The sequence below is a fragment of the Tachysurus fulvidraco genome, chromosome 2, assembly GCF_022655615.1.
Source record: "Tachysurus fulvidraco isolate hzauxx_2018 chromosome 2, HZAU_PFXX_2.0, whole genome shotgun sequence".
NCBI classification, from domain to species: domain Eukaryota; kingdom Metazoa; phylum Chordata; class Actinopteri; order Siluriformes; family Bagridae; genus Tachysurus; species Tachysurus fulvidraco.
The window spans coordinates 29,238,405-29,265,435 of NC_062519.1; the positions used below are offsets into that span (position 1 = coordinate 29,238,405).

The following is a 27,031-nucleotide window of genomic DNA, read 5'->3' on the forward strand; positions in this document are numbered from 1 at the left end:
ATATCTTTTTTAATAAGTAAGCTATATATGCGTTTAATAACAGTAATGCACTGCGTATTAAAACAGCAAACACACAATGAGGGTAATTGGCCAAATAAAGACTGGAAAAAAGACAGAAAAAGGTTGTACGGTCCCTGTACAGTAGTATGTCAAATAACAGTGCTGATGTACAGCTTTAACATGCTATGAAGTAGGCCTAAGGCTCCATGCGATTTGGGACACAGCCACCGAGCAGCTCGAAGACTTAAAGCGACAGGACTTTACTGTAATTTTTTATTTTTTTTTAAATAACAATATTAATAAATAAAGGCTATGAGATGGAGGCTGCTGAGGAGGAAGTGTGTCAGTGCAGTGCCATGGAGGAGAAGAGTGAGAAGAGACAAACATCTCCGGTGTGTTACAGAGAGCGGAAGCAGCGGCCGTGGAAGAGGAGCTTTATTTATCTGCAGTGCTGTGAGTAGCGGAGATGCAGCTCGGGTTTAACGGGTTATAGCACAACCTCCACATATTCACATCGCAAAAATGACCTAAGCGCGAACGGTGAACTTATAAAGCTCCTTTAGAAAGCTTGCTGGCGTGAAGTGGACGTGGAATTTAGAGAAGAAGAAAAAAAAACAATATTTTGCAGGGCTCTCAAGTTATATAGACAGGCGAGAGTGACATCTCCAAACCAGCCAAACACAACAATGGGGCTGTTGTTGTGTTGGGTAAGGATCGGTGTACCCTGTATACACACACACACACACACACACACACACACACACACACACACACACACACACACACACACACACACACACACACACACACAGAGAGAGGGAGAGAGGCAGAGAGAGAGACAGGGAGAGAGAGAGAGAGAGAGACAGAGAGAGAGACACAGAGAGAGGTCTCACACAGAGAGAAAGAGAGAGAGAGAGAGAGAGAGAGAGAGAGAGAGAGAGAGAGAGATTATGACTGGTGTTGTTTATTGTAAGTGTTTGTTGCCTTTTTGGACTCCTTTATCATTTGTAATGTTGCTCCCATTTAAAACTGTTCAGCTTAAGCCCAGCCATTTTTAGGGGCATGACTGAGGACAATGTCCCGTCCATAGACAAGCTGTTTCGTGTTGAGGTTTTGTTCAAACCGGCCATCGAAAATACCCTCTCAGCATCAGCATTACAATGTGGAAGCACTAAAACCAAGGCTGCTTGTTCTGAGCAGGTGTTGTCATTGAACTGTGGCCCCCAGGCACCATCTCAGGGCCCTCAGTTTGAGAACCACTGGCCTTGTTCTGAGCAGGTGTTTTCAGTGAACAGGCTGTAAAACTGTTGGCTAAGTTACAGACACTCATGGAAATCTGATGCTGTTTATCTGGGAAACATCTCTAACAGCAGTCAAAATGTCATTGTTGTGTCAAACAAGTTGTGAATTTGTTGTAACATTAAAACAGGAGATCGCGACTTACTCTGTGCTCAAAGTGATGCTCGCAGTTCCAGTGTTTTTCTCTGTGGGTGAACGAGGATGATGCTGAACAATTCCAGGATATGCTTTTTTTTCACTGGTTGTTGCGTTAAATCTTACCCGGATACAATAGAGCTATTTTCTGATTGGCTATTGTGTAGCCTCTTTTTTAATTGGCTGATAAGTGTCAGGCTCGATTAAGAACTGCAGGGGAGACGCGCTTGATTCCTGCCCAGTTCTATAGACAGGGATGCACACAACTTTTTTATCCAGGTTCTCAGGAGAGCACTTAGAGTATGGAACTGGTACTCACCCTTTGCGCAGTGAAACTAAACATCACCTTCCTCACTGCCCTCCTCACTGTCCTCAATTTCAACTGTAGTACAGGACAAACTTACAGCCTCCTGGGCATTGGAAGTGGTTGCACCTCCCTGGTTAAGTCTACGATGGGTTGTCTGCATCCATAGCTCTGCTGCTGGCTTTGGGTCAAATGTATCTGTACTCATCTTTGACAAGTGAATGTGCATCAGGGCTGAAAGATGAGTATGTGACAGACGGGATCTGTTCTTGTTTTTTATTATATTGAGGTGCGAGAAACCCCTCTCACAAGCAGCACTGCTCAGAGGAAGTGTAAGGGACAATTTAAGAATCTTGTAAATGTTGCAGTAACAATCTGGATCGCTTGTATTAACTATCTTGACCAAGTCATACACAGAAGATGCTGCTAATCGCGTTCCTTCTTGCTTTAAACGCATCCATTCTCTATAGTGGAGTCTCTGTCAAGAGGCAAGATCGCTTCATACTTCTGAAGAATCATGCTGATTACGGTGTTTCCAAAACTGTGGAGGTCTTGCATTTCTTGGGGCCAGGTAGATGCATCAAAAACCAAAAAGTGATCACAAGACTTCAGAGATTCATACCTGATTTCAAACTCACCAATTAAACCTCTGAGTAATTCAGCTTTGTCTCTGTCAGCTTCTGAATTGTGAACTGCTTGTTTTCTGTGTTGGCCTTCTCCATCCAGCAAAAGGGTGAACAGTCCAATGGCTAGCATTAGTTCATCTTTACATTCTCCTATGGTTAGTTTTTCCTGCTGAAACATTTGGGAAGTTAGCTGCAGAATGTTGCCAATGTCAAGCATGTTGGCCAGAAAGCACTGAAAACGTTGTGTGCAGATATACTTCAAGTCGCTGTCATCTGTATTAGACAACTGTATCTTAATGGAAGGCAACTGTTTCCATATTTTCAGCAGAGTCTCGTGCCTCCATGCAGACCATCTGATATTATGAAACTTTCCTAGTTTACAATAGGAAATGCCATTCTCCTGACACAGTGTTTTTAACACTTGTATATTTTTTGCTCCACCTCTGAATAAATAAAACTGTAATAGCTTGACAACAGATCGATTAAATGTCACACAATAGGACACCCCCCGATCAGCAGATAAATTAATCTAAAATGGCAACTCTGCATTTCTCTTCTCCGTCAACGACAATGGTACGCACACAAGCGTTTAGAGCGTATTAACAGCGCACATTTTTCATTTTGGGGGCGCATGCGCACCTGCGCACCAGTTGTGTGCATCCCTGTCTATAGAGACAGTGGTGTGCACAGATACATTTTGGGCGCTGCGGCATATTAAATATATGATAAATAGTAAGTTTTACTACGTGACAAATACAGTGTGTGGCGGGTGAGTGTGACAAAAGACCCAAATGAGTGACTGTCACGTTAATGTGTCACACTGAAGAGCCCTGATTTTGATTAACCAAGAGTTACAATTTCCTTCCTGAATATTTAGAGTCAATTTTTTTTAACACCTTCTAGAGATGAAACAATCAACCCATCCTCTACTACTACTATGTTTGCTATTTCTTTCTTTCTTTCTTTATTTATTTGCGGAAGTGACGTATGAAGTTGAAGTGTGCGTAAACAAATTCAGTAACCTGTTGCAGGGCCCCAGGGCTAAATGTAGCCTGCGGGCAATTTCTCTATTATAGTTGACACTTATTAAGAGCATCTGTACACCTACTGTAATCATTCATTCAATTATCTAATCAACCAATGGTGTCACAGCAGTAGAATGTGTTGAATAATGTTCCTAATTAGAGAAAACTTTTGACTGTGACATGATGGTGCCAGGTTTGTTTGTGTATAATATGTAACTGCTGACCTCCTGGAATACACACACATTACATTTCCAGCATTTAGCAGACACCCTCATCCAGAGTGACTCACATTTTATCTCATTTTTATACAACTGAGCAATTGAGGGTTCAGGGCCTTGCTCAGGGGCCCAGCAGTGGCAGGCTGGTGGACGTAGGAATCGAACTCACAACCTTACGATTGGTAGCCCAGCACCTTAACTACTAGGCTACCACTTCCCTCCACCCACATCCCACTACACATACACATACACATACGCACACACACATGTACCACACACAGAATGGTGAAATAAAGAAACATCCAATTATGTGAAAAGATGACATGGAAAGGTCAAACTGGTTGGCACTGGTTCAGTTGTTCAAACTGGTTCAGTTGTGGTGAACAGTAAAACATCTCATGATACAGAATAAAATCAAACCTTGAGATGACAGGCTACAACAGCATAACCATGTTGGTCAATAGCCAAAAAGAGAAAGCAGAAGCTGCAGTGGGAATAGGATCACCAGATCTGGACAGTTAAACACTGGAATAACATCAGCTGGTCTGAAAGACTCTTGATTTCTGCTGAGGCACACAGATGGTAGGATTCTGCATCAACAGAATGAATCCATGCACTGAACCTGCCTGGTGGGTACCAACAAATTAAACCTCAGAGCTCATATTCGTTCTGTAATTTTAACTCCAATATACTGCAGGAGACATATGGCTCTTGTGTATTTTGGAAAAGTCTAACCTCTTTGAAAAATGTTTGGACACGGAGCCCTGGAGCTACTAATTTAATTAAGGATGCCCGATGACAAACTTCAAAAATAACTAACAAAATTCTTTATTGTTAAGATTTAAAGGATATAATTCCTCATGAACTAACTTTCAGTGCATTTCAGATTTTTTAACTTGGGGTCTATCACAATGCTACAATCTGGATCTGTATTAGTATCAGTATCTGTATTTGGATTTAAACACAAAATAAGCCAAGACCAAATCAGAATTGTTTTTGTTTTTATTTCTTTTATTTCTTCAAATTTGAAACCTATTGCTATCACTTCAGAAACACTGGTGAGGGAAAATAAGACACAGCATCGTCTGTGATTTCTCTTCACACAGTTTTGCTCAATTCGAGGTCTCAGTTTGAGTTCATCACTCAAGCTCTCAACCAGAAATGCCTCTTGTGCAGTTATTATTTTTGTTTATAATATTCATTTTTATTTTTGTTTGTTTGTTTGTCTATCATCTATCTATCTATCTATCTATCTATCTATCTATCTATCTATCTATCTATCTATCTATCTATCTATCTATCTATCTATCTATCTATCTATCTATTTTGTATGTTTAATTAGTCCTATTTCAACAAATGGTTCAACAAAGTTCAATCAAATGAATGAATGGGGTTGGTTTATAATAAAGTACTAGTATAGTTAATTATAAACCAACCCCATTCATTCATTTGATTGAACGTTGTTGAACCATATGCACACATAATAAAAATAAAAGTTTTACTTTCATGTTTAGTGGTGTTTTTTTATAATGAAATTTAGTTTTAGGCAAGTTTTCAGATAGATACATAGGTAGATAGGTATAATGAATAATGAGTTTGATAGGTATAATGAATAATGAGTTTGAATAATGTGTTTGTTTTCAGTTTCATCACAACAATGGCCATATCCAAAAATCATGTTATTTGACTTTAGTGACATTCTGCATATTTCAGCGTTAATATTAATATTAGCATTCAGTTTTAGTGAGCGAGTCTGAAAGAAAAATATGGACAAATCCAAAACTTAAAATGAAATGTGACTACAGTTAACCTCTGTGACTACAGTTAACCTCTGTCCATTTGTATTTTTATTTCGGTACGCAGTAACGTATTGTTCAGATATAAGCAGTAAAGATTTGCTCTGTCACTGCATTGTCAATATTTATTATCCTTAGTACACAGAAACTGATTAAGTAAGAAGTATCACACAGCAGACCATGCTGCTATATACAGTAGAAATAGTGCATTTGCCAGCAATTACAACAATTAATCTGTTAATGGCAGAAACAGCAAGCTTTTTTTAATGGTTTATAGATGTTATATTGTGGAACATCCAAGAAACAAGTTAGTTCCTGTTATCACTTATGTTACAGCTGAAATTAACAGTCATTTATTCACCAACCTCTCTCTCTCTCTCTTACTCACACACACACACACACACACACACACACACACACACACACACACACACACACACACACACACACACACACACACAAACAACATCACATTCATTAACTGAGAAAACATTACCACTGAGACACCTTCCATGAGTACTAACAAAAACATTCATCACATCAAAGATATAAGTATTAGTTAAACAACAACAAGTTTATAAATCTGTTTATTATCAGTGTTAGATTATTTGGAGAACCTGCTAAAGACGTCTACGTGTATGAGTTGTTACTGTAGAAACAATAATATACCAGAACGAGTGCATTGAGACAGTTGGAGCTAACAGTCATTCCGACCAATCAGATTCCAGCCTTCTGCCATGCTGTGGTATAATCAGCACAATAACACATGTACTTTCTCGATATGTACTGTAAATGTCAGACAAATGTCCATTAGAGATCTGCTCAGATATACATTGTGGGGAAACTGCATACTCCTACAAAATTTGTGTGGCATCTTAATTAAATAGCTATAAAGGTGTCACTCAAGTTGGAAGTTTGCCAGAGGAACCAATATATGTGTCATTAAAGCTCCATTACGGTTACTTTGCTTCTGCTCACATTGTCATCAATCATTTTGACTGTGAGTGTGGGTGTAAATTAGAGGCCCCAATGGATGAGCTTCTAAAAGCAAGATAGACACTTAGTTTGCAGAACGTTAGCTTTGTTATCTCACCACATCACTTCAGTGTGTGATATTTCATTCATTGTTTTGATAATGCATCAGTTCAAGCAGTGTCAAAGAAGTGTTAAAGCGGGTGATGCATCAGGAAGGGACTTTTTGTTCTTGTGCATGTGTTGTAAGCAATGTCACTTTCACACGCTTGTCTGTTTTTAGTTAGCAGTTAATCAGCGACGTCTTATTACTTTGCATCAAAACAGGCCTGGGTTGATTTTTTAATTAGGTCAGAGAAGAGACGTAGTTATGCTGGAAATATTTTGGTCTTAAGGCCACATGGCTTCCAAAACAAACTGCTAGAGGCCCTTTGTCTAAAGTGCACTTTATTTCCTTCAAGTGTATGCTGACTGGCATGTATTATTAAATCCAAATGAATTTCAGAGCTGGGTTTGATTGGGGCCAGGGCCTTCAATCTCTCTCTCTCTCTCTCTCTCTCTCTCTCTCTCTCTCTCTCTCTCTCTCTCTCTCTTCCCCCCCTCCCCACCCTCTGTCTCCCCCCTCTCCCCCCCCCTCTCACTCTCTCTCTCTCTCTCTCTCTTCCTCCCCCCCTCTCCCTCCCTCTGTCTCCCCCCCCTCTCTCTCTGTCTAAGAACAGACACAAAGCCACACAGATATACATTTACTAATGTGTTTAGCAGCACAGAAAACTGAATAAAACAATAATACTACAGTAGCATAGCTAATTCAGCTCTGTTGAGTCCATATATGTCTTAACCCGTTGTTTGTTTGGTTTGTTTTTTCTAGTTCTATACATGTTACGATTTTGAGAAAGCTGTTAAAATGTTTCTGTCTCTTTACAGATTTTCTAACTGTTGCGACTATTCTGGGAACTGGAATTTTAGGCAAGTAGAATCCAAGTATGCATGTCACACGTAGTTCACTATTAACCATTAAAACATATATGATCGAGCTTTCGTCTGAGTGTTTTACTGTACATAAACACACAACGTACCATAAGCAGCAATTCAAAAGATGTGATCATAGGCATCCAGTGTGAGTGAAAAATGTCAAATAACAAATCAATCAGAGCATATAGACCTCATAAGTTCATTTTTTCCCCAAGAAATGTCCTTTTCTATGACCAGAGGCCAGATAATTGTTGTTAACAATTAGAATCTATAATAAACTGTACAAAAATTAATAGTTTTAGCTTATGGTTCCTCAAGGGCTCATAAAAATGCTGATGAAAATGTTGGCAAAATTTGATTTTGTTATCCCTAAGTGAAGGGTTTACAGTGAAGTGTGATTAAAGTAAATTAGTCCTTGTGTCTACATACGTCCTATATATATATAAGCCCTCAGTATAAATGCATCAAATGTGATTGTACATTGAGCTCCAGCACTAAAAGAATTGTTGATTATAATGTCTTACAGGCTCGTTCACATCCAAGTCTGATTTGTAATCAGAAGTGGCTGATTATAGTAGAAAAACATCTCATTACATCCTAATTTCACACGTTACATCTCAGGATGTGTTCATCTCCTGTTGCGGCACTTAAATCATCCAAGTAGATGTCATGATTCACTGTTCTGAATGATTTTTAGAAAATTATAGGTAATATTTAGACACATGACTCCCGGTCTTTACTAAACTTGTCACCTGCTTTCACATTAAACCTTCCGACATAAGATATAATACCCATGAATATGTCAGGGTTAATCGTTTATGACAAAATAAAACCCATTAAAAATCTGTGGACATCATCGTCAGACAGAAAGTTCAATGAAATATCCGTGTGTGCTTTTCACCAAGACAGTGTTTTCCTTTGCTAATGCTATATTCTGAGTTTTATGAGCTGTGGAAAAGCAGATATGTACTTATAAAGGGGCTGCAATTACATGGTGCACTGAATCGAGCTATTTTGTATTCAGGAAGATTTAATATTTTTTATAGGACACTTCTCATTCTGACATAATTACATTATGCTCTTTTCACCATAAAAGACTTATTGGCACAATAAAATGTCCAAATTTTTAGACCCATTCTAGCTATTCTGTATATAGGATTTAATAGTTCTTATAAGACACTTTTCATGCTGTTCCAGTGCAAGTAATTCAACCGCTGTGAAGCGTCTTAATGTCGAGTCCATTTCTGGACAATTTACACAGACAGAAACATCATTTCCTCCTTTATGTTGTAATATATGACAAGGCGTGCTGTTAAAAGAGAATAATCTGGTCCAGGCTGGTGTTATTCCTGTTACCACAATAAATTTGCTCATTATGTTTAATGTATTAAAGAACAACATGTCTCCTTACTGAATCTCCTTACAAAGCTCTCACATTTTTGCTTGCTGAATAACACATATTTAATCTTATTATTATTAGAATTTGATTATGTGGGGTATCTGAGTAAGTCGTTACTATAGAAACTATAGAATGAGTGCATTTATGTAAACCCATGGAGTGAATGGCAGTCGCTTCTACACTGATGCAATGGATGTGATTTTATAGGGCTGCCAGTGACGATTGCTCGTGCAGGACTGATTCCCTTCTTGGTCTCCTTCCTCGTTGGTTTTTTAATGCAGGTAAGAAAATAATAATATAAATGAATCTCAATCGACGACCTACTGCTCTGTATTATCTCAAACAGAGCAATTCAGGACGACTCGATGACTGTAAAGAATGTTTGAATATTAAATCATCATTTATTTCTATCTTTGTTTGGTTGCATTGCTTGTATTAAATGTAATATAGTTTGTCATAGTTTAAATAAAATTGCAGATCAGTTTGTAATGCACTTTGAACTGCTTTCTGTATAAAAGTTTGTGAAAATATTCTTCTTCTTCTTCTTCTTCTTCTTCTTCTTCTTCTATCTTCAACTTTTTTGTCATTGTGCAAGTACAGAGTCAATGAGTGAATTATTATTATTTTTATTATTATTATTATTATTATTATTATTATTAGTAGTAGTAGTAGTAGTAGTAATATTGCTGTTGTTTTTATGACTGTTATTATAGTAGCACTTTATATAGCATTTGAGAAATTAAATAAAGTGAAATGAATGTTGAAATTCACAACTTAAGATCATGTGAACAAAGTGTGAACATTCAACTCATCCTTGCTTACTCTGACCAGGCTTTGCTCATCTACCTCTTTGTGGATTTGCTTCAGCGATGTCGAGTCATTCAGATGGAGTCAGTAAAGGTACTACAGAGTTCTGCTTTTCTGATTTATTAGCGGCAGTCTGAACTCTGATAGAACAATAATGGCTGAACAGGAGATGCTTTCTGTTGCAGTCTCTAGAGACAGAAGGAATATTAATGCAGAACGTGAGCCCGGTGGAATCCCCTGTTCTTAACAGCGAGGAGGTAGAAGAGAGTGAAGATGTAGAAGATGCAGGTACACTCATCATTTATTACACTATTAGCTGGATCTCATGTACATTTATTTATTTTAGCTTTTATTCAAAATGACCTAGCTGCGAGGCAATATCTGATCTGAAGATAAAGAGTTGATAAAATAACTGATGGGTTTCAGATGCAAACAAGTGTAATGCACAAATATATAGATCTATTTTAATTTCTTAGTGAATTTTTTAAAAAACTTTTTCTTTCATATTTAGACACATTTAATGTTATTATTTTGCTCTGAATTTGTGCTATTTTTTATTTATTTATTTATTTATTTTTCAGACTTACTGAAAGATGCTTCAACATTAAATATTTTTTAAAGACTATTTTTGGGAAGATTGCATAGAGCAATGCATCTTGTATTCTGTTACTTCTTCTGTGGGTCCCTCTGTGGAACTGTTCTGTAGTTTCAGGGTAAGAAGTATGGTTGGTCTTCAAGATTTGTTTTTTAAATCATATTAAATTAAACTCATTTTTAATAAAAAAATTTTTATTTGAAAACGAAACGGGAAAGACGGTAGATCATGTAAGTTTAGCAAATCAAGATACACTAGAGCTTTGGGAATCAACAATACCATTTTTACAAGGAAGTGTGTGTGCTCAGTGCTTGCAGAATTGTAGCGTGCAAGCGGTTTAAAACACCTTGGACTCGTTTCACTACACTTAAATGCTTACAATTAGGAATAAACAGTCATGTTTTTGGACCTATAACATATACCTTACCAGTATCAGTATCAATGCACTTCTCCTGGAGCCATTGTCAAGCGGAAATAATTCAGCTCAGACATTTTCACCTTTTTCATTCATAACATACTGTTTGTTGTTATGTAAAAATGCCACAATTTGTAAGCCAGGCTAAAGGTTTACAGTAGCTTAATGGTGGATGTGAAATATAAAGTGGTTCAGTGTTTGCTACAAATGCTTAGAAGTTACATAAGGATTTACTTTGTTTGGCCTTTGAATCTCCTAGATATACAGTAAGAGATTATTTCAGACCAGTACATGACTAAACAAGTAGGTTTGCAGCTTAACATAACCTGAGCTTAACATAACCTTGATAGATACACACAAATAGATACAACTTTATTACTGATACTAAAGTTTATAGATAAAAGGGGGCACGGTGGCTTAGTGGTAAGTTCGCCTCACACCTCCAGGGTTGGGGGTTCGATTCCCGCCTCTGCCTTGTGTGTGGACTTTGCATTTTCTCCCCGTACCTCGGGGGTTTCCTCCCCCGGTCCAAAAGACATGCATGGTAGGTTGCTTGGCATCTCTAGAAAATTGTCCGTAGTGTGTGATTGCGTGAGTGAATGAGAGTGTGTGTGCCCTGTGATGGGTTGGCACTCTGTCCAGGGTGTATCCTGCCTTGATGCCCGATGACGCCTGAGATAGGCACAGAAAATGAATGAATGAATGAAGTTATAGATAAACTTTTTTTTTATGTCAGTGCATAGTACAGGTACACAGCAACCAAATGCAGTTTGGCGTCTACCAAAAGTGCAAAGAGTAGCAATTGTGCAAATAAACAAGTGCAGATAAATATGTAGCATATGTACAGCAGGTCATATATAGGTGTATATGTAAACATATGTATGAGGGATGCTTTTTTAAACAGCAAACTTGATCCTTGTAAGAAATAATTGGCAGAATCTAATGCACAATGATGGTTTGTTACATTGAAAAAAAACCCTAAATGCCTTCCTACCACTGGTGTAGTCTACGTGATATGCAGGTATACGCCGTATACCCACTAGGAAAGGCCAAGGATTTCCGTATACCCACTTAAAAAATGTGAGGATACGTAACAATATCGTTTTGTGACAGAACTTTCATTCATAAATTCACCCCGCTCTGTATTGCGAACACAGACTGTGGTTGCGATTGCGAATCACTAACGTTTTTGGATTATTGGGGCTTCCGTGGCCTGTGACCTGATCTGACGTCACCTACCAAGAAGGAAAATCAGTTGCTTGACGGTCTTTTTTGGTGCAAATTTGAAATTAACTAACTATTGTAAAAGAAGATATGAAACGAAAGCAGACTCAAACTACACTCTTTGTGTTTTCGGAAGCCTGCGCCTAAAGCTACCGCAGCTTCGGGTGACATTTCACCCACAACCCGAGTACAAATGTATTTGGAAAGCTTTGTAAACTACCAGTTCATTCAGTTCATAATATTCTGCAATGAAAGAGTGTTGGTGATAAAACTGAACAAATGTTTATTTTTCACTCTTAAATGTACATTGAAAATTGACAGCTGATAAAAGCTGTGCTCCAGGTCCCATATTCATATAACATTTAAGGCTAAATGTAGCTCTTAAAGGTATAGTTCACCCAAAAATGAAAATTGTGTTATTTCCTCACCCTCAATTTGTTCCAAAACAAATCACAGTATCACAGTATACTCACTACAAAAAACTAGACTACACCACTGCTTCCTACCTACATACATACAGAGATTTGAGTTTAGAAAAAAACAATACAGATCTCTAGGGATCATTTACTTCTAGAATTCTAAAAAGGTCCCTTTGTAATCCATCCATACATTTTCTAAAACAAGAAAGTCACTGGGAACCGGGATCTGTTCACAAGGGACTCATAGCACAAGACAGGGGACAACCTAGAGGGGTTCCAACCCATCACAGGGCACAATCGTACACACACACACACACACATTCACACACTACATGCAAATTAGGAACACTAATCAGTTTACAGTTCATGTCTTTAGGAATAGGGGAGGAAAACCAAAGTATCTGGAGGAAATCCCCAAAACACATGCAGAGTGGAGACAGGAATCAAATCACCAAGCCAGGAGGTAAAAGGCAAACTTGGAAACCACTAAGTCTCTGTGCATCCATAATCTTTTGCAATCCTTAGAATTTCTTAGCAGTTTAAGTCTTTTAAAATTACACATATAGTAAAATTCACAAAAATCCCTCTTCCTTTTTAATGAGGTATGACTGCAAACACAAAATAACCTCTGACTCCGATCTTAGACCACAAATCCATGAGGAATTATGGAACGCCATAATTATAGTACCGCTAATAAAAAAATTTTGTATTTGTTTGTATTATATCTAGAGCCTGATAAAGCAAAACTAATATAAATCATTTCAATATTTATTTGGTAAGCTGATAGAAGAGTAGTCTATTAAAACCATGGCCAACTTCTAAAAGCCTAATTAAGATAAGCAGACTTACAAATATTTATAATAAATATTTTCTTCAGTAATGTATGCGGAAGTATACAATAAACCCTTATTATAGATATTCTTATTAAAATATTTTGTCATAAAAGTAAAGCCCTCCACTTAGTGTGGATATCTCTTTAGCATTGTTGTTAACATGAATGGATTAAATGCTAAAAAGCTCCACTGCTCATCTAATTAAATTATATTTGTTTGTCTTGTATTTATTTATTTTTACTTGCCTCTTTCTCTTTTTACTGTAAAAAAAAACCTCACAGCTCTCATTACGGAATGAATTCTCATAACATCTTCGAGTGTAGTGAGTCAAACAGAAGCAGCGTGACTGGAGTCAGAAGAAGCAGATGGTGGCTGTATTGTTTTTTCATTAAGGGGGCTGAGGGGAGTGTTAACAGCATGCCGCCAGAGCACGGGAGCTTAAATTTCCCTGCATCGGCGCTAACTAATCAGGCTCAGCCGAGACCCACAGAGGAAAGGCAATAAGTATTTTTGACATACCATGGAGGGAGCGGTTAGCTAATGAAGATGAATGATACAGAGGGAAAGGACTATGCTGTCAGAGAGAGAGAGCGTGGAAAAAGAGGAGGATCCTACTCCAAACATCATCTGCCATCACAGCTACTGATGCTGGTACGGTTTCAACAAAGGCTTCCTGACATGACCTAACATGCAGCATCACAACAGGATATCATTTAAGCAAAGCCCTGAGAGGCTGAAAGTGATAATTAGTGGGATTATCTAGAAACTGTCTGTCCATTTTGCCTTGCAGGAGTTTGAACAACAGCTAACTAAAGCTTAAATGTCATGGCACAAAAAAACAGGCAAGATTTAAAAAGCAGTAGCTGCATTCTTGGCTACAATATAACCTAGATTTTCTGTTAGTTTTCAGACATATGCTTTTGCCCCAAGCACTGAAGTCGAATACAACCCAAGCATAAGAGCTGTTAAAGGAGCAAACATAAAAATCAAACATAAAAAGAAAATAATGTTCCTTAAGGCTTCTTTCTTTGTGCCTCTGGATAAAATATTAAAGGGAAAATCCACCCTGAAACAGATTAAATATGTAAGTATTGAAATATTTGTGATGTTCTTAGTGACAATAATTTAAAGTAGTTCATGCTGTATATGTATTATTTTTAGTTATAGATTTTTTTTTTTTATCCCCATGAGAAGTTAGTGGTTATGTGCCACTCTGGTGTCACAGCGGGACGGTGCTGCTGTTACAATGGAGTTTATTAGAAGACAAATTTTAAGAATGTCAATCGAAAGGTTAACAAAGATTATTTGCTGTTAGCTCTTCAAAAGAATGCAAGATATTCATCATGGCTTTTCACACCGTGTTTATGACAAGTCACCATCATTCTAAACCCTTCGTTCTAAACATTGTGAACATGGGGTTAAGGAACATGTTTTATGCTTGTAATTTTAAAGCAGTCACCATAACAGGTGTCTTTGTAGTTTTTATCTTATTTGCACGTTGTTCGGTATTTGCCGTGTTTTTTGTTTTACTATGATAGTAGTATAGATCTGATAGTATCCAATACGTATGAACACACATTTTAATTAATTAATAAATTGTTTTTAATTGGGAAAATATAAAACTACAGGTTCCTCAAATATGATTGAATGGTGACCACTTTAACCTGTAGATACTAAAGGTATCTACAGGTTAAAGAAGATGTGCCTAGGTACTCCTGAAAGATGATATGAGAAATTCCCTGGAGCCATTATCTGTGTAATTCAACTCAATTTTATTCAAGTGAAACCATCCTTAGCCATCCTTAGGTTTTCTGTGTTGTAACAGCCAAAGTAATCTCATGGCAATCTTTACCCTGGCTATGTCAGGTACATCCTCAGCAGTAGCAAGTGATTCTCAGGTGAAGGACACTCCATGTTGAAGTTGAGTTCTGCAGGATAGAAGCATTTAGGGTCAGGTACAAGGATCAAATCAAAGAGCAGAGAGTGAGAGAGCGAGAGGGAGAGAGAGAGAGAAAGAGAGAGAGAGAGAGAGAGAGAGAGAGAGAGAGAGAGAGAGAGAGATCTTTTTGAGGATATTTTTGTTCAAATTTTGGTTGCAAGAATTTTTTTGTGCACATACCTAGAACAATGAATAACTTTTTAATTGGTAGTCTACATTTGAATAGCAAAACATTAGGCTACCAGAACAGAAAGCTAAAATTGAATTTGAGGTCTAAAGTAAGTGTTGAAAGTTAGCATTGAAGTTTAGAAACGGCGAACAGTGCCCAATAACACACATAATGGTGAGCTTCCTTGGTCACTGAACACCTCAAGTGGGTTACAGAACATTCATTTTATTTGGGTAGATGCTTAAAGTATATACAGTATATATAAGTATCTTAGGTTGGGCTGGGTTGATGGTTTATGCTACTTGTTTAAAGGCTTGGTGGTTAACCTTGGTGGTCAACAGCGTTTGCTGTTGAGTTGCCATTGCAACAGTCTGTATACATCTAGAAGAAGAAGAATAAAAAGAATCTTTTATATGTCATACAATGCGGTGAATTGTTTGAGTGATGTTGAGGTCAGAGCACGCGGTCAGCTATGATATGACACCTATGGAGTCAAGGGGTTGGCAGAGCTGGGGCTTGTACCCCGAAACTTCTGATCAGTACTCTGGAGTTTTGACTGTTGAGCCACCATTGCTCATTATATACCTATATACTCATCCATATCCAATCAGTAGATTGAATCAGTAGTTCTACCTGCATGAATGACAGGTGCTGTTCCCTAAAGGTTCCACACAAAAAAAACAAGTTGCCTCTGCCAGGAGGATAAAATGTGGCCATTGATGGGTCTTTTAACAAGATGTTGATTTTGTTTTTACAAATCAACAAACTGCTTTGTGATGAATTTTCAGTTTCTGGATAATTTCTGAATTGACAAAAGTCCAATTAAAATCCTAAAGTAAAAAAAGTTTCAGATGTTTTGTGCGCATAACATATCCATGATATTTCTATAAGTTTCAGCAACCTTGTTAGACGTTACAGGAAGAAATTCTAATTCAAAATTTATAGGTTACATAAACAACCATACAGAGTTGTTGTTTTCTCCAGCAGAAATAAATACCCAGAGCAACCATATGTTTTGTGGTAAATTATGGCTTATTGTATAAATCCGTTTTAAATATTCATTTTTGCACATTTTTATTGCAAGTGCCAATAATTCTGGGGTTGACTGTATACGTATAATTCACCTCGACAGTTTGATAGCTCACCTCCTTCGTTTTCTTCCTGGCATTCATATTTATATATGTCTGTATCTTCTGACATGTTAATTGAATACAAAATACACAGCATATACCTTGTGGCCATAAATCAACTCCTAGTGTGCCCACCTTGAGCTATAACTCAAGCAAATTAATTTGGTAGTGCTATGGGCTCAATGGATCTAGAAACTAGCAGGACTATATAGCTAAATTTAGTGATTTGAAAACAAAGCATTTGGGAGACAAAAATGAATTTTTCAATCTATCAGTAAGATCATTGTAATTTGCTGTGGTTTGCATGTATTAGTCGTTCTTTGCATTGCTTATTAATACGGAACTATAAGAGCTTTTTTTTTCCAGTTGAAAATTGAAAATGGTGTTTTTGATTTGCTTAAGTAGACCTCACACTGATGATGATGGCCATGGCACATTGTTTGTTGGCTTGACACAATTTGCAAATCAGCAGTTGGATGCAGCTTTAAAAGCATAAGTAGAATTAACTTGGAGCACTATCACTCATTGTAGTCTCAGTTTCTTGGCATATTGTTCTCTATGCTTTATGAATGATTTTCAAGTGTGAGAGTCAGCATTCCATCAAAGAAAATCATTTTAAATGGATAAGCATTTTTTTGAGCGTTCCCCCTCAACTGAGTGTGGCTATAGCAAATGAGCAATTTGCAGAGCTTTTTATTCAAAACAAAGTGGGCTGAGTCAACATGGAAAAATTGCGTTATTTTAGTTTCTGGCTTCTTGATCATTATTACACTAACAACTTGTATGTTGCAGGCTGTAAGGTTTCATTGGAGGTGTTCATTTTATCCCTTTAAGTCAATAACATTAGGTTATATAGTCAATAGTCAATTACTGTAGGTTCAAATTCATTTTTAAAATTTATGTTTTGGGGGGACACGGTGGCTTAGTGGTTAGCACGTCTCACACCTCCAGGGCTGGGGTTTCATTACCGCCACCACCTTGTGTGTGTGTAGTTTGCATGTTTCCTCCCCTGGTCCAAAGACATGCATGGTAGGTTGATTGGCATCTCTGGAAAATTGTCCGTAGTGTGTGAGTGTGTGAGTGAATGAGAGTGTGTGTGTGTGTGCCCTGCAATGGGTTGGCACTCCTGAGATAGGCACAGGCTCTCCGTGACCCGAGAAGTTCGGATAAGCGGTAGAAAATGAATGAATGAATGAATTTATGTTTTATGGTGCATGTTTTAGTAGGAGTCTGTCAATGCAATCACAATCCTAAAATGCAATCACATTCAATAAAATGCAATCAAATGCAATCACATTCCTAAAAAGATGAGCGAAAGCTGCAATGCTGGGATTGAACAGACTTCCTATCCACAAAGTCACCTACATTCCTGTAAATCCTCAGCAGGTCTACTTGTTCTCTGCTGCTTTATGCCGTTAGCGCATGATCAAGGTGCCTTTCATGGCATGCGGCCTATTATACTCATAAAATCCTTGAAATTGATAACCTATCTGCGTTAATGCACTTTTAAATAAAAAGTTAATGCTAAAGATTTGGTTTATTACAGCCAGTTGATGTGCACACCACTATTTTCTGTTGCCAGAGCCCTGCTTAATTTATATTCCAGGTTGACAGTGTCATCAGATATCTTTCGCAACAGCTCGGTATTCTATGATTCAATTAGGCGTTCACACTCCGGCTGCACAGACCGGCTTGTTGCAGTTTGATAAGAATCCCATTAAAAAGAAGGATGTCTCCGAGGAGAGAATGTGCATCTGCTATCTGCTAAGTATGGTAAGGGTGAATGTAGGTTCCAGAAAATGTGATATGCAATAGATATTCATTCATCATGGGATGGCAGTGCAAAGTGCATGACAAAATAAATATTTTTTGGTGCAAGGTATACCATTTACCTTGTATACCAGAGACATTAGTTGCAACAGGAGCAATTACGTTCAGGTCTTCATTGAATGTTTGGTGCATGTGAGTAAAAAAAGTCCCTCATTTTTTAATCAAAATCTGCAGAGAGGAAAAATGAATTACCATTCTGTAAGTGACTATTAGAAAGCATATTTTCTTGGTTATGTCAACATAGTCTAGATATAGATTATAATTCTTTATATTCTTTTGTCACAGATAATTGATTTCATCTATCATCAATGCCATGAAAGACGCTGAAGAATATAAGTAGTAAAAGAATGACTTTTAGGAGACAACTAAAGTTTCGAATTGCCAAGAAAAAAAAAAGATCTGATAGGTAATTGTGTTTGAAAGGAATACTAAAGCAGGTCCCAGATACTATGGTTTGAGTGTCAAGAGCAATAATGTAGCTGGAGCTTTCAAGCTCAACAAGGTGCCATTTTGATGGACTACCTATGAAAAATGTAGAAGAAAACGCAGAAGAAACACAAAGGAGAACGAGGCAAGGTGGAACAAACCATGACCTATCATTTATTATCATCAGTGACTGTCATGTGACCTATAATAGGTGTGAATCTCGCACAGATATATAAATGTCAGTGAGCTTCCCACCCGTTAGTGGAACTCTTGAGACCCTTGAATGGGTAGTGAAATGCCTAATTGTCTTCTTGATTAATTACTACTAGATTAACCACTATCCAAAGTCCAAAAAGAGAAAGGACACAGATACAGACTGATTAAAATGTGCAATGATACAGTAATATGATATCGTTTTCAGTGACATTTCAAAATATCGAGTTTAATCACTTTACCCAGGTCAGAGTCATAGTGGATCTGGGGAGTAACTCAGTAACATTGTGTGAGCGAGCATGCACCGTGGACGGGATTGCAGAGTAATGCAATTCATTGCAAGCCATCTTACAAACACCCTTACACTCATTTTCACCTCCAGGCAATTCAAAATGTCTGTATAGCAGGAACACCACTTGCTTTGCCTACTATCCTGCCAAAATTACCACTATTGCTTTTTGATAATTAATTCACTCACTCACTCATTTATTTTCTACCGCTTATCCGAACTTCTCAGGTCACGGGGAGCCTGTGCCTATCTCAGGCGTCATCGGGCATCAAGGCAGGATACACCCTGGACGGAGTGGCAACACATCGCAGGGCACACACACTCTCATTCACTCACGCAATCACACACTACGGACAATTTTCCAGAGATGCCAATCAACCTACCATGCATGTCTTTGGACTGGGGGAGGAAACCGGAGTACCCGGAGGAAACCCCCGAGGCACGGGGAGAACATGCAAACTCCACACACACACAAGGCGGAGGCGGGAATAAATCCCCCAACCCTGGAGGTGTGAGGCGAACGTGCTAACCACTAATCCACCGTGCCTCCCATAATTAATTCATTTTCTATTTATTTCTTCTATTGGGGAAGCATCAGCCTAAGACTTCATTACTCCAAGCCTCAGATTCCAGCTACTCCTGGAGGGTCCTCACCACAAGCTGTGATATACTTATATATCACTCCAGTGGGTCCTGGGCCTGCCCTAGGTTCTCTGTCCAATGGGACGTGCCTGATACAGCTCTAACAGGACCTGAGCAGGGGTATCCTTGTAGGCTGCCCAAAGCACCTAAACCATGTCCTCTGAAATTGAAGGAGCAGAGGCTTTACAGTATGCCAGGATTGTAACAAATTGTTAAGCTCCTTCCAACCAAGTGTGCCTTGCAGAAAACCAAATTTTTAAGGGCCCAGGATCATCATGTAGTATGATCAAGCCTAATGACCCCAATGAAAGGTACAAAATTTAAGGTACATATTTAATGTACTCATGGGGTTACCAGGACCCAACCGTGGAGGTAGGCCTTTGGGTAGTCTGTATGTGAGCATCTGGAGATCAGGGCTCATATTCTTAAAGCATCTAAGATTAACATCAAAGAGCTTCTAATTTAGTTTAAAAAAATTCTAACAAGGAATCTTAGTTTAAGAGTAATTCAGGACACATTACTTCCCCATCTACAGCTTTCGGCAATTTTCTCCTCCCCTAAAAAGCCTCTTAAAAGTTGTCTTGAATCCTTACACTTTTTGACATTAAGAGCTCTTTTAAGGTTTAAGATACTTTGTGAATAACTTATCTTTACTAGGATATTCCCTTTAACTTTAAGGGGAAATATTTTCAAGAATCTTACTCCAGCAGTTTGTAATCCATTCTAAACTTAACAGGTAGCCAGTGTAGAGATGATAAAATTGGGGTTATATGATCATACTTTCTTGTCCTAGTGAGAACTCTGGCAGCTGCATTTTGGTAGCCTATTTATTAAAGATGCAGGACAACCACCTAGTAATGCATTACAGTAGTTCAGTCTAGAGGTCATGAATGCATGATCTCAGCAACAGATTGGATGTTTCTCAGCTTGGCAATATTTCTAAGGTGGAAGAAGGCTGTTTTTGTAGTATGGGCGATATGATTTTCAAAAGACAAGTTGCTGTCTAATATAACACCCAGGTCTTTCACTGTTGAGTTACTAGTAACAGTACATCCCTCTAAATGGAAGTTGAATTGTGAGAGCTTCTGTGTCCTGGCTTTTGGACTGATAAGTAGTGTTTCTGTCTTATCGGTGTTTAACAACAGAAAATAACAGCTCATTCAATCTTTTAGCTATCTTCAATCTTCTCTAACCCTCTGAGTTAATTTGGACAATTTAGCTATTACATCTGGTTTAGATGAGATATATAACTGTGTATCATCAGCATAACAATGGAAACTAATCCCATGTCTTCTAATGATGTCCATGTCTTCTAATGGAAGCATGTATATCGAGAAAAGCAGCCGTCCTAGAACTGATCCTTGAGGGACCCCATAAATAACTGTCAATAAACTGGAGGATTCACCATTCAATTCTACAAAATGGTATCGATCAGACAGGTAGGAGCTAAACCAACTTAAAGCCTGTCCATGAATACCTGTGTAATTTTGTAAGCGATCTAGGAGAATATGATCTATAGTATTGAATGCAGCACTAAGGTCAATTAGAACTAATCGGGACATACAGTCTCGGTCCAAAGCTAGGAACAAGTCATTTGTAACTTTCACAAGTGCAGTTTCTGTGCTATGATGGGGCCTGAAACCTGACTGAAACTCTTCAAAGATATTGTTCTCCTGTAAGAAGGAGCTCAATTGAGCAGACACAACCTTTTCTAGTATTTTAGACATAAACGGAAGATGTGAATCAGGTCTGTAATTTGATAGTTCATTAGGATCTAAATTAGGTTTCTTAATGAGGGGCCTAATGACTGCCAACTTGAAAGATTTAGGGATGTAACTTAAGGATAGCGAGTAGTTAATGATTTTAAAATGAAAATTATGTCCAGCTATGGAATTGTATGGCTAGAGCTCAGCACAGGTTAGTGAATACTTTATTCAGACATACTAACTTAATGTAGTTGAGTTGAATGAGATAAATAGGAAAACACCAAACTGTGCTTTGTTCTAAACTTAAAGCCTGCTCATTGATTTTTATAAGTAGCTGTTAGATTCACTCTTAATGACCATTCTGGACTGCCCATAGAGTTTCTCATTCATTATACGCACAGGAACAGATTATTTAGTAGCTTCTTGGTTCTGAGGTCCCCAGATAATAACAAAAAAATCTGTAGCAAAGTCACCTTGACAAAAATCACTTCAGATGCAGTGTCAGTGCATCTTCCCACAGGGTGTATCAACGCTGATTTTTTTTTATCATGCTTCTCTATTGTAGTTTTATTTTTGTAACTAGGCAACCTTTTTTCCACATCTCTTGAGGATTAATGTCATCCAGCACCTCTATGTAGAAAAGTGACAACTGCTCAAGAAAATGTCTGTGCTCTTTTTTGGTACAACATGCATAGATAGATGTCTGCCTTGTGATTTGTTTTTGCAGAATGGAAGGAATCTATTGGCAGTTAAAGTAGATGACGTGGGTTAAAATCATCATGTACTGATTTCATTTCATATTCACTTATGCTGCATTGTTTTTAAATGTATTTATTTGCTTGACTTAGTTAATCCATAGTTTAATATATTCATATTTTCTAAAAGATTTAATTCAAAGTCATATAAAAAGAAATCATATGAAAAGTTGTATGACTGCGTTTCTTAACCAGTCATAACTTTCCATATGAATTGCCTTAAGTGGCTGTTTTGTCACAAAAATTTTAAATGGTCTTATTATTTCTTTGCTTGCAAAGGTCCAAAAAAGAAACTAACATAAGCAAACTACAGTAAGCAAAAAAAAAAAAACGTTTTACACTGTAAAACAATTCAAAGTGTTGAAATTTTATTTTTTAGTGGTATAGTACTTCACATTACCTCCTTGACTAGCGCCATTGACTCAGAACAGACGAGACAGGTTTTGAATTTGACATAATTATACCTTTTTGTCGATTTCTTTTTAAACAGATTTATCGTCTTTTTTTTGCCATATAATCAGTTTACTAATCAGACCAGAGAGGGAAACTAGAATGAAAAAACTCAGCCATTTCTGAGCTAATGTCTCCAGCCCTGTAGCTGCTCTCTGGTCTGATGAGATGCGTAAATAATTTACATAAATTCATGTGATTGCATAAGATGAGAATCAGCAACTGAGGCCTCTTATAACAGAGCATCTGCTACTGAAGCCTTTCTGGTTCAAATTTAGAAGACTGAACAACTGTCAGATATTTCTTTTTTCATATGTTTACCAGCTCTGCTACCATATATAATTTTCTTAAGTACTGTGGCGACTCCCGGCTGTGAAGGCAGAACACAGACACATAGAGGCAGATCGAGGGTCAAAAACAACAGTGATATTTTATTTTATTTCCAACTCAAAGCACCAAGAAGCTTAACTTAAAGTTCAATCAGAGTACTTACAGTAGCATTCCTTCCAAGTGTCCAACAACACTATATTAAGGAGAAATCCTTTTAGCTTGAAGCAGTGTTGAATACTGTTGGAAGGCGGTGGTGCTCCACCGTCACAGTACTCAGTTTGTTCTGCTGAAATTCTTTGTTGAGTTCACTTCCATTCTGTACTCCACTGAGTGACAACTCCTGAGCTTGGCTCTTGTATTGGATATGCTATGGTTTTATATGTCATGGCTATGGCACATGGTAATGGTAGTCAGTGCTGAGTAAGTAACCAGTATTCATATTTAAGTAGATTTGTAGTAGAATTTACTAAAAAATCTTATCTTGTACAAACTTAGCATCAAGTATATTTAGATAATTGTATATCAAGAAATAAACATGTTTTATCAACATAACAAATCAAACCTAGTTCAGTCCTCATATGCTATCTCTATATCTCTAATAAAAATATTACGTACACATACAAAGTATGTTTCAATTTATCTGAGAAAGCAAAAGTCATCTGAAGACTGTAACTTTTATCACCATCAGGCTAGATGCTGGTGTGAGTAAAGTCACTGAAGATCAGTACAATATTATTTTGATTGATTGAGGAAAACGGTGGCTCAGTGGTTAAGGCCCTGTGTTACTCATCAGAAATTCAGGGATTCCACCCCCAGCACCACCAAGCTAACACAACTGGGCCATTTAGCAAGGTCCTGTACTCTCTTGTTCCAAGAATGATGTAACCTGTGAAATGAACCCAACTTGCTTTCTAGCTTGGATATGTAAAGAAAATTGTAGTACTTGAATATAATGTACAAAAAACAGGTTTTCTTTGTTCTTTGTACTGTAGGTGACTCCACTGCTTTGATTGTTTGTGTCTAAAACTGAATAGCTATTTGTGACATGCTAACTTACCAGGATAAGTAGTCGAGTCAAATTTTATTTTTAAACCACATTCAAAGACAACAATGTTTGATAAAGAAATGCTGTACATAACATCATATAATGTCACATTACATAACACCATAAGACAAAGAATGAGAATTAGTTACAAGAGAACCTTTAAACTTAGTGTTTACCAGAGTTTACCAAGCACAGAAAAGGCACAACCACCCTTTGTTCAATTACGACAGCGGGGGACAAATAGAAGTTGATTACAAGGTGTTAGCATTCTGGTGGCAGAGTAAGGGTGGAGAAGGTCAATAAGGTGTCTACAGGAGCAAAACCAGGAATAGCTTTGTATACACTAAAGGACTAGACTAAAGTATAGACTAGACTAGAGTATAGACTAAAGGAAACATTTTGGTAATCAAAAAGTCAAGATTTTATACTTTAATGTCAGAAAATCCTATATTAGTTAATGCAATGTGGAAAAAAGTTCTTATACATATGCATCTGGAGAAATCTATGTAGTGGTAATTAAACTTGATTTCTTTAATTACCCATAGATAATCATTGTTCAATCAGACACTCTCACTGAGTATCAGCACCTTTAGTCTTTCTGTTTCTAATCAGTCTTTCTGTACTGCCTCTTGTTTGTCACTTGTTTGTGGAGTTATTAGGATGCTCAGATATGTTGTCAGGTTTCTGTCAGCTCTTTGCGGGTTTAACTAGTGCATCATTTATTGCTCAACCCATTTACACATGAAACTATTGACTCTAGTTTCATTCTCCGAGTTACTCTCGTTATGACCTTTCGACCACACTGCCTGTCCTGGCTCTGACTTCTGGATAAGGCCTAATAAACTATAAATAATGTTCCTCCCAGCCATTAACAGACTTTGTAGCACTAGCAAGCAGAGCAACCATTTTCTTTATTCTTCTTTACAAGCACATTTGTATGTTTTATTATTTACTAGAAGGCATAATGAGCTTTTGTAATGAACTTGTAATAAACCATAAAAAGAATATGATGATGAATTATAGATAAGAAACAATGCATACAGTCAGCACCAAAAAGAGAAAAGTGTACACCCAGTGCAAAAAGGAAAGTTACAGAGAAACGGTAGAAACACAACTCATTCTGACAGAAGCATTGTTTTTAAATGTCAACATAGCAATTTGATAACTTATCTAAATACTCGGGGTGGCTGTTCCTTAACCATGTTCAACACATGTAGAGATGAGGGATACATTCAATTTAAGTCAAATCTAACATAAACGTTCTAGTAAAATCTTTCCTACACAATACACCACGACAACTTCATTGCACATTGGCATAGATTCTGGTGGTGGCACGAAACAAATAACAGAAAAAAAAAGAAAAAACATCACAGAAAAATCAGAAATTTAACAAAAAAGCTATTTAACAAAAGAAAATCTTAAGATCTAAACTTATATCCAGGACTATATAGTTTTTAAATGAAAACAAAATCATCAGTATGTTCAGCAAAAAATAAATAAAAATAAAAATTGATGACTGAATTCAAGAAAAAGCACCTGATTCCTACTTTAAAATCATGGCAGTGAATCATTGATGGTTTGTCTGTCCAAAAGCTCTTATGAAGATTGGTGGCATCAGAAGCCTTTTGTAGAAGTTGGGGTCAGAGCGCAGAGTCAGCCACAATACAGCGCCTGGAGCATTGAGGGTTAAGGGCCTTGCTCAAGGGCCCAAGAGTACAGCTTGTCAGTGCTGGGGCTTGAATCCCAATCAGCTACCCAGAGCTTTAACTGCTTGAACCACCACTGCATCATCAAGTCTGTTAAGTACCAGGATGTTTAACCAAACCAGGTTGCTTCTGCCAGGAGGCTAAATCTTGTCTTCATACAGTTTAGCTTCTAGAGATTCCTATTAACAGGATAATAAACTCAAACATGCAAACATGAAGTCCATCATTACAGAAATACAAAATCAAAGTCATCTCAGTTTTCGAAATTGAGCCCTACTGAAAATATGAATCGTCTAAATTGTGTCCACATGCAGAGTAAAAACGATAAACGAAAAATAATAAAATAAACATAGCGTTTAAAACTAATCTACATGGAGGACTGGTCCAAGACCCTTTACAAGTGTTATAAAGTGGGCCAGAACTGTTGTTTCTCTACAAGAAAGCTTTAACAAATACTAATTCTTGGGATGCTGATCATTTCGAAACCACTACTTTGAAAATATAAACATTATTTTAAATAAATGGTTGTTAAAAATAAAACTTGTATAACAGAAACATAATCTGTTAATTATAGCTGGTCATTCATTGTATTTTATATATAAATGTTAAAAAATAGATATTTTTATATTTATTTTTTGCTATTATTATTATTAATTTATTTAAAAGTTACTATTAATTGCTTTCACTACTCTGTGTTCTTCTTGCCAATTTGTAGCATGATTTCTCCATCAGAAATTTCTTGTATGACACGAGCCATCCTAGCTGCTATTTAATTGAAGGGTGTACGGTACCTCTTCCAACACTGGCAACAATAATGAGCCTTATCATTATACCACATCACTAAGATCTCTTAAAAACACTTCTGTCAGTATATTGTGCTTCCTCGCAGATTGTTTCTTTTCCTTTCTTCTTGCTGCCTCAAAGTGAGAAATCCAGAGACAGGTGTGGAGATCGAGCAGCTTTCTGTCTTAATTACTGGGCTGTCCGTTTTTTCCAGAGCAGATGGATCCTTCTCAGAACTTAATGATTTAGCTTCATCCCTGCAATACATATTCCCCTGTCATTCTTACAGTAGACTTAATGTCTGTCATTCTTACAGTAGTCTAAAAAAAACCTTCCAATCTGACTGCCACACCAAAGTATCATTACCGAGATTGGTGGCTGACTGACATAAACGATTTACAGAGTTATTCGTCATTTTAATGAAAGGTACAAACTAGCATGCCATTAAGAATTAAGTTGTAAGCCCATTTTGCTTGTTTTATGTCTCTAATTTCTTTGATGAAGTCAGAAATGGATGCAGATGCTCTATCATCTTTCATACTGCTGCATCTATTTAAGCTTAAATATAAACACATTAAC

At 37.4% G+C, this 27,031-nt stretch overlaps 1 protein-coding gene across 4 annotated transcripts in view; it reads left to right on the top strand.

Moving 5' to 3' along the window:
• The first annotated feature begins 237 nt into the window (after positions 1 to 237).
• The window catches only part of si:ch211-51h4.2, a 115,242-nt gene continuing 88,448 nt past the window's right edge, over positions 238 to 27,031 (top strand). For 2 of the 4 annotated variants that reach the window (XM_027169685.2, XM_027169684.2), the window contains exons 1-5: positions 238 to 453; positions 7,300 to 7,341; positions 8,954 to 9,027; positions 9,578 to 9,646; positions 9,739 to 9,841. In XM_027169685.2, the coding sequence (XP_027025486.2) occupies positions 318 to 453; positions 7,300 to 7,341; positions 8,954 to 9,027; positions 9,578 to 9,646; positions 9,739 to 9,841 (424 nt within the window). In that variant the 5' untranslated portion in view covers positions 238 to 317. The other 2 variants (XM_047807117.1, XM_027169683.2) reach the window with 2 other exon arrangements.